This window comes from Habropoda laboriosa, unplaced genomic scaffold, assembly GCF_001263275.1.
Source record: "Habropoda laboriosa isolate 0110345459 unplaced genomic scaffold, ASM126327v1 scaffold12, whole genome shotgun sequence".
Lineage (NCBI taxonomy): Eukaryota > Metazoa > Arthropoda > Insecta > Hymenoptera > Apidae > Habropoda > Habropoda laboriosa.
In genome coordinates, this window is record NW_017100132.1 from 812,505 (window position 1) to 821,673 (window position 9,169).

Consider the following 9,169-nt stretch of genomic DNA (forward strand, 5'->3'; position numbering starts at 1 on the left):
AAACAGCTCGGGCGTTTTTCCGGGTAGTTTCTATGCAGAATTCAAATCATTCAGTAATACGTGTTCGTACAAAAGCCACGAAAAAAGCAGCGAGCCAGATAAGCTCCAAGTACCCGGATTTGCTACACACGCGTGTCCAACTTTGCCATCGAATAACTCGTCAAAAAGTAAAAACAAAAAAAAAAAAAAAAAAAAAAAATGAAAGAATTAATTTACCGGTTTTTAAACTGTCTGAATCGATCGCGGCGTTAACGAAATATTCAGCGATTTTTTAGTCGGTATGTTTCAGACGAAAGTGAAATTTTTCTACTCATAAAAGAATTAATAACACCAGAATATGCCCCCTTCGACACCGTTTAAATTTCATTTCGTCAAAATCAGCTGAGACACCCTGTATACGTACAGTGACTCTCACTAATATTCGGACACTATTTGGAACGTTACGACTTTCTTTTAAATTGGACCAAACGACTTGAGTTTTTCGACTTGAGAAAAATAGACAAAAATACATAATCTGTCTGGTTAATAAAAACCAGGTAGATCCAGTGGGAAGGGGAGCGATTAAAATTTGCATTATTCCCGGCATGGCATATGGAATCTCTAATGGATGGCAGAGCACGTTGCCTCAGCCAGTATTCCACGAAAAATTTCGATCTGTCCCACGGGAGGACGAGGATAAACGGTGGTACACGAGAAACACGGGTCTCCAGACGCGAGAAACGAAGAAGAAATGGGGGGAAAAACCGAAGGGACACCGGCGAGGAGAATTCTCGTATGTGTTTCGAGGAAAAGTTTAAGTGGATACTCACGAGTTTGGCTGTTTGCGCTGACAGCATGTCCGCGTACTGTATTAGTGCCTGGAAGGTACCTGAAAACACAAGGAAAAGTATGTGTTAGATTTGTTTACATAAATCGTTCCAATGTTTACATTTAACAATATTATATACTATGTGCCGCAATAGAACGTGACGATTCTCAAATCGTCATTTGTTCAATTTCAATTTCAACTTGACCATTCCGCAACAGCTGAAATGAAAATTTTATTGTCGGATTTTTATCGTACAACAGAGCGAAATCACTGGAAAAAAAAAAGGGAGAAAAAGGGCGGAGTGAAACGAGGATTATCGTTCGATATTCGAAACTCGACGCCGTTCTCACGCTGAAAATTAAATAAAGCCCAAATTAAATGGAAATAAAGAGAATCTCTCTCTCGCTCCTTCGCTCATTTACTCATGAATTCACTTACACACTTCCGCTCCCGTTTACTCACCCATTCACTCCTCTCTCTCTCTCTCTCTCACTCTTTCGCTTTGAATTCGCGATAATATGTAGTGACACCGGTGATTTTTTCCTCCGTGGGGCAGAATTTTTATTATTCATCCCTTCCACCACGCCTACCACTGGTCCCGCGATCAAATAACGATGGAAATTGAATAACGTTGCTGCCGGCGATAAACTCGATCCTGTTGTCCCATTATATGACTAATAAAACGTCCGACAGCGTGTTTTTTATGCAGACGAAAGGCGACATTAACGTTATAAATATTCGAAAATCGACGACGATTATTCCGCGCTGCATGTATACGCCCTGTTGAACTTTTTATTTTATTCTGCTTAAACAGATGCGTGCTGCAAGTGATCGACGTTTCCTTTTTTTCCTTTTTCGAGAGGGGGATGATGATCGATACTGTTGATTATTTTGTACCAGGCGATTTTTTGAAGCACACTTTTAATGGAACGGTGCGGATTTTATGAATATTTTCGACAGTCAATCTGGTTCCACGTACATCAAAATTATTTTACTTTCTACTACCCCTCATTTTTTATAATAAATGTGTTTTCAATTTCGTATTCCAGGAATCAGAAATTTGAAACAATTGTTCGGTATTCCTTCGAAGGAAATGACGTGTAACAATTTCCATTTAAAATGGAAATATCACAAATTTGTTTTTATTAATTTCGTTTCCAAATTGTTGGGTATTTCTCCGAAGTAAAAAACGTGTAACAATTTCCATTTAAAATGGAAATATCGTGAATTCCATTTATTGACAAAGACAACTGCACTTTGTATTCACATATTTAAAAAAAATTATCATCAAATGAAAGAGTAAAGAATAGTCACGTGAAATTAATAAATCCTTAATAAACATTCTGTCGTCGAGAATTTTCAGAATTTTTCATAATTTCCAACCGCATAAAAGTTTTTCCCAAACCACCGAAAATTCAACAGAAAAATTGGGAAAAAACTGAACGCCCCGTCCAGAGAATATCGGAGGATCAAACACCGTTTGATACCTCGATTCACGTACACACGTCCAACAAACGCACGCGGAATAACGTGTTCCTTCGTTAGAACACGTCACGGGGAACAAAGAGGCTAGAGACCGGTGGGCGAGGTTATTTAATTTTCGAATCGAAAACAGAGAGAGGGAGGAAGCGGCTGTTCACAGCCGGAACCCGTTCCAGAAGCGCGTTTCAAACGAAATGAAATGAAAAATAGGAATCTCCGAGTCGCCCGGGGCCCTCTTCCGTGGAAAAGAGCTCGCCGAGCGGAGAAAAGAGGAGAAGGAGGGCCGTGCATATGTTTTTAATTCGAAGCGGCGAGCTTGCAACGTCGAGAAACAGGAGCACCAAGTGCCTTACTTCTGGAATTCAATCTCATGTCTTGCTTTCCTTCCTTTCTTTCCAGTTTTGTTTGACGAGCGAAGGAAGGGAGCTCGTGGATTCGAACACTTATGCTTTGGACGTTTCATCTGTGCGCTGTGTATGTCCGGAGAAATTGAATTTTAATCGATTTCAATTATTGAATTTCCAATTTGCCTCAGCTCGCTCACCGCGAGCTTCGATATTGCTAAATTTGTAATTACTCGTGGTGGAAGCAGAAAGTTTTTTTTTTCAGTAGAGTTCTGATTCTTCGAGTTATAGCCGATGTTAAGTTCCAATTCGAAAGTTTGCGATTCATTCAATTCCAATATTTCCTATCCCCCAAGTTCCAATTCTCAAGAATCACAATTTTCTATTATCTAACTCCCAAAATCCTGAGCCTTCGAGCTCGCACTTGTTACATTTCCAATTCCCAGGCTTCCACATAATAAATTCCCAATTCAGAAAGTCCCAATCCCTAAACTCCCAATTTCCAAATTCTCCAAGGCTGTAAACTTCACAACCATCCAATTCTCAAAGTTGCAAGCCTCCAAACTCCCAGTCTCCAGATTTCTAATATTCCATTTCCAAACTTCTAACTCCCAGCCTCCAGATCCCAGTTCCTATCTAAACTATCTCATCCATTCCTACGTTTTCACAATTAAACACATATCTCATCCAACCCTCCTCCAAGTTCCTCAAGAAACAGAAACAAATAGCACTCGACACGACAAAATTCCCGATTGTCCAAGATCGCTCTCGCGAACGAGGGGAAAAATAGGAGGGAACAGAAGGGGAAAGGAGAGGCAAGAGAACGAAGCAGAGAAAGAAAAATGGAAGAGAGAGAAAAAAAGAAGGGTATGGAAATCGAACGAACGAGTACCCACTTGACCGAATGAAACTTTAATTGGACACTGAGCTCGCGTTCGCTTTAATTTAGGAACCGTGCCTCCGTGATTTCGCCAATCAACCGCTATTTGTCCCAATGTGCAGGTTCTTTGAAAATCCCGTGCCCCTTTCAGTTCGTGGACAACATTCAGCTTTTGTTCGATCGAGCGTCCATTCAGAGAACGTCTTTCGGCCAATTGTCGCCCAAGAACCACGATATCGACATCGTTTTTTCTTTCTTCTCTTTTTAAGCTTCTATCTTTTTTTTTTTCTTGCTCTGCGAGGATACTTCTTCCTTCTGTCGTTGGAATCCTCCGTTGCGTGTTATATTGGTAATTATGTAATTTTCTTTCTTGTTCCCGATACCGGGGGAGGCAATTAGGCTACGATCGGCGCAAGAAGCGTTGAATTGTAATTTCGATATCGAGGTTTTGCCTGGGATTTATTGGACCCGAATTATGGATGACTGAGGGGAGAGTGAATTGTGTAAAAAATTTAGAGAGAATAAAATTCGGTTAGAATGGTATTAAAAATGTGTCAATCTGAGAAAATTCAAACGATGCTGTACTTAGGGTAAGTTTTACGATGCGGAAAATTTCAAGGTGAATTGGAACACAGAAAGGGTTGAAAATGTGTCGATAATGTTCGTTTAATTAAGTAGCTTTTGCTATTTTTCTCATGGTTTTTATAAGCGTTTTGCCTAACGCAGGCCAATTTAAACTTGCGTATGCGTGCTTCAAAATTTCCAGATTGAATGACTTGAATTCAAACGGCAATGCTTCGCCGATGAATTTAATCGAGCAATTGAAACTGATTTTTTTAATACACCAAGGACTGTCATCTTTGAATTTTTCTTCCACCGAATTCCTGTTCTAAAAGAGGCAGCAAACGAAAATAAAAACGAAAAGGGAAAAAGTCTGTCGACAGAGTAGAGACACAAAGAACCAGCCTGATTAACTCCGAATCGGCGTCCCAAAGAGAAAAATCCATTTGGTTTTTTATAATTGCCTCCCACGCAAATATTTCAGGAGCAAAAGAGGAAAGGTTGTCGCGTTGCAAAATAAAATACTCGAGACTTTTGCTCTCTGAACCGGCATGAATTTGTAACGGATTTATGCCCCGGGTGGAGCGGCCTTCTTTCGCCTAACGGGTGTGCAGAAGACATCCTTCTTCGATATTTCTAGAAATACCAGCCTCGATGGAATTTTTAACGGTGAATGAAATTGAAATTTAACAATTAATGGATAGAAAATTACAAGAAAAATTGAAAGGTGGAAGAATTTGTTTTTTACCGTAACCAGAAATTTTCTGTTTGCATACAATGTGTAATTTTCTCGTTTATCTTTTCTGTTTCTTTGCAAATATTGATATTATGTCTACGCTTTATATGTTATTTCGCAGGCAAATGTTTGCACATCCGTGGAAATAAACAAATAAATATTACCGATCGAAATAATTGTTGTTCCTATGCTACACCGTACGTAAACAGAAATAAATGTATTACTGTCTAACCGTAAAATTGAGGTTTCTTATTTTATTCTGAAATGAAAACTTTTTAAAAAGAAACAGAAATTGAAAAATAGGCAATTTTTCACTGATTTGATTAGAATTTTCATAAGCATCGCTATTAATCCTATCTTCGATAATTATTATTATACTACAGTTTCTACAAAAAAATCCAAAATGCACTATCACTATCCATTATAATTGTTATTATTTCACATCACACATACACTGTTCACCCACAATTAACTATACCTTTCTTTACACCTCCTTTACCTGTTTTATACTACATATTACTCTACTCGTTAGTTCCAAATTTTATCTCCATTTGTGTTTGTTCCAATTGCTCAGGAATTTTTTTTACTAATTTAGGTAATTAAATTCTAAAATGTTTGTCAATTTGTAAATTTAACTTGGCAATTTATATATCGTAATTAAAACTTTGGGCTCATTGATGGGATCATATACGTTCACAAAGAACTATGAACGTAACCAGTAAACTCAAATATTAGGTCGTTCCATAAGTTCGTGCCGGGAACGAAAAATAATTTAAGGAAAATTCAAGGAAATACTACAGCGACGACATAATGGTATTACTAAAAAAATAGAAAAAAGTTGTGCAACGAGAAGGCGCTTACGTTTTTTTTTTTTTGTCAAATGTAAACGTTCGTTGGAAACATCATCTGAATTTTTAAATTCGGCACGAACTCTTATGGGATGACCTAATACTTCCGAGCAATAAAAATAGTTGGTGTAACGGTTAACTATTTTCGTATTTTTGAGGAAAATATGGTAAATTGTACCATGTGAAATTGCCTATTTCGTAGGTTAATATAAAAACGACGTATTTTCAAATCGGTGATCTTCATTTGATTAAAAATATCAAAATTACAATACAAAAATGTAATTATAAAAATTGGCCTGTTTTGATTCCATAAATTTCAGCTGCACTATGGTCTAAAAAAATACTCTAAATTCCTTCGAAGACACTTTATTGTTTACTTACATAAAACAATTAAACAGCCATGAAAAACTACTCAATAAACAATCATAAACAAAAACAAACTTACAAATAATTTGAAAATAACTTAATTTGTAAATCTGCTGAAATTTCGTGAATTTGCCACACTAAATTCTTTCTGTAATTTAAATCTATTAACGTACCAATGCAAAAAATTAAATGTTTAAATTCAATTTTCTATCGAGTTTCAAGAAAAAAGTTTATTAGAATTTCCCGTTTCTACACGTTCCTAAAAATTTCAGTCTGACAGACGGTATACACGATCGTTTATGCACGAAAATTTCACGTGACCGATTAAGGGTTAACTATGCCCGAAAGGGTTAACTATACCAGCACCTGTAGAACGTTACCAGGACCAAAGAGGTCCTCGAATTTCACCCTTTGTTTACTTCACTTCGAAAACCAAATGTGTATTGTACAGATGCGTTTGGAAGAGACAGGTGTTCTTCAGACACCCGTTACATTCGAGTGCAACACCGAAAGTACTAACGGCGTCGACGTCGCCGGGCCAGGATACACTTCAAGTGTACACTGAAGTACTAAAGTGCCGTGGCATGTCTGCCAGCAAGAGTGCCGTCTATACAGGGTGGTCCAGTAACTAGTGCACTGGAGGAGGAAAACAAGAGCCACTCTGGGACGTTCGAAACCCGCCAGTCTTTTCTACCTGCAACTTGTTTCTTTCGGTGTAAACGCGGAAAGCTTCGACGGATCGTTGGAAAAGACGTTTCGCTAGAAAATTTCGTGGAAATTTGGCGAATAATGGATTTTCAGCTTGGAAAGTTTAAAGAAGATTGACCTGTTTCTTCTTGATCGTTATTTCAGATGAGAAATTCGAGAAAAATTAATGGAAAAATAGTAAGAGTTTTATTTTTAAATTTAACGGAGACTTGGATGATTCCTTTTTTTGAAATTTCATTTTGAAGTTTTCTCCAATTTCTCGAAATTAAATTCAGTTTACGTTTCGTTCAAGATTAACTTAGAATTTAAGAAAAATTCTCTCTAAGATTAATTTGGACAATTCTTTCTTCGTAAATTTGACAAAATTTTGTTTACGAATTTACTTTCAGAAATTGACATTTTAGGTGAAATTTAATCACAGTCGTTTAATGGAAAATAGATACTTTACTTTTTTATAATTCCAGTCCTATTCTAATGTAAATATTAATTGATTAAATATTTCATGATTTAGATAGTCTGCTTTGGAATTCTATTTTTGCTTCTTAAATATTAACAACTAATATTAATATCATAAAACAGAGATTAATGATATCTTATTAAACTACGAAATTAAAAAATTCCAGAATTCGTTGAATTATCGAAATAATTATTACACAGTCAACAAGCTTTTCTTTTTAAATTTCTTTTTGCAAATTATTTCCTGTTATACTCAAGATGTATTACCCTAAATTCTGATATGTACAAAATGGCACTTACTGTTCTTTGTGAAGGTGACGATCTTCAGGACTTTGCCAAAGCGTGTGAATATCTGCAACAGAAATAAAAAGTACCTAGTTAGCAATGTTTTTTTTTTTTTTCAAAAAATTCCAAATCATCTTAAGTATAGAAATAAACATCATTGCTCTGCCAATGAATTAATCGTAAAAATATCAAACACTCAAAATGCATCGACGTTTAATTAAACCGAATTTTATTTTAACACGGTTATTTCGCCGTCAAACTAAGTTCAAAATCTCGATACGAATGCAAGCTCGTTAATTTCACAAATTAAATGGAATATTTTCGATACGGTGCCAGAGAGTTCAGGATTTTTCATTCTTTTCTCATCTCGTTTCTTTTTTTTTTTTCCGATTAATAACCTTTGATGCTACAGATATTTCGTGTCTCTTTAGAAAAATAAAAAAAGAAAAAGGAGCTCGCTTTTGCAAATGAACGAACCACCTCTTTCATGGCTTAACGTTTGCGTTTAATTAATTAACGTCATTTTCAGGCGATAGTTGAAAAATTCGACGCAGCGAAAGGCAGAATGAAAATTTGACCGATCGTAAATTGAAAGAAAGAAATATAACGATACAGCCTGTGTGTTAATCGTTAATAAACAGTAATTACTGTGTCGAATATTATTTCAATTGTAACACGTTTGTTAAATTGACAATTGTAATGGATATTAAAGGGGACATAAATTGCAGGGGGGGAAAAAATACGAGACGCGGTGTGTATATTTGAGAAATGACTTTTTTTATTTAATATTAATTTGTTAAATTCAGATTCCTGCCTGTACAGACAAGGAGAATATCAAATATGCAATTATAAAGGGATTAATTTACTTGTTGAAAGATCTCTACCATCATTAAGATAATTAAAAGCTTTTAATCCACAGAAACTTTACGCCTTCGTTGAGCCTTGAATTTTATTCTACTCGAAAAAGTGAAATTAGTTAATTAAGCGGTTCTGTTGCCTCCTTGTCTTCAGCTTCAAAAATTCCTAATTTTTAAATTATACCTCGTGGTATTATCTTAGCCTATGATTAAATTAACATTGATAGGTACACGTTTGTATGGTCCCATTCTATGTTTGTCGGAGCAGAAATTGTAACATTATGTTACAGAATATTTTTGTAATAAAATACTCTTAGATTAGTATTTGATTAAGTTCTTTCATTTTAATTTTCCCTAATTGATTTCCAGATATTCTGTTTGCTGTTTCATAATTGTCTCAACTTCCTGAACAATCCTGTAGGAAACTGTTTTGCAGTGTCAATAATCCTGTTTGTGTGCATTCAACACAACTAAATTCAACTGCCTAAACTGAACACTAAACAATCAATCACAAATTCAACACTTTACACATTACAAACTGTAAAGCAACAAGACCATGGATTCATACTTTACATATTAGCGAAGTAGCGAAGAGACTGAGGATTATATTTGGCATTGCTGAAATTGTATTACTTCAATCATATTTTCGAAGAAAAGAAAATATATGTACAAATTTTCCATGTAAATGTTAACACGTCTTTGGAGCACCATATAAAATAAATAATAAATTTTGTGAATCGAAGTTTGCTGGTATTGAATGTATTCTAAGTGATAAAACAAATATTGTCCAACTTTAGATTTGCAATTTATAATATTTTAGATTTTCAATTTATGATAT

General features: G+C 35.6%; 1 protein-coding gene across 1 annotated transcript in view; it reads right to left on the reverse strand.

Annotated features, from left to right (window-relative positions):
• LOC108575161 (polypyrimidine tract-binding protein 2) overlaps window positions 1–9,169 on the reverse strand; it is a 179,706-nt gene that overhangs the window by 20,262 nt on the left and 150,275 nt on the right. Inside the window, exons 5-6 of the mRNA XM_017937926.1 lie at window positions 7,490–7,541; window positions 810–868 (exon numbers count right to left, since the gene is read on the reverse strand). Coding sequence (XP_017793415.1) covers window positions 810–868; window positions 7,490–7,541 — 111 coding nt within the window. The remainder of the gene's footprint in view (window positions 1–809; window positions 869–7,489; window positions 7,542–9,169) is intronic.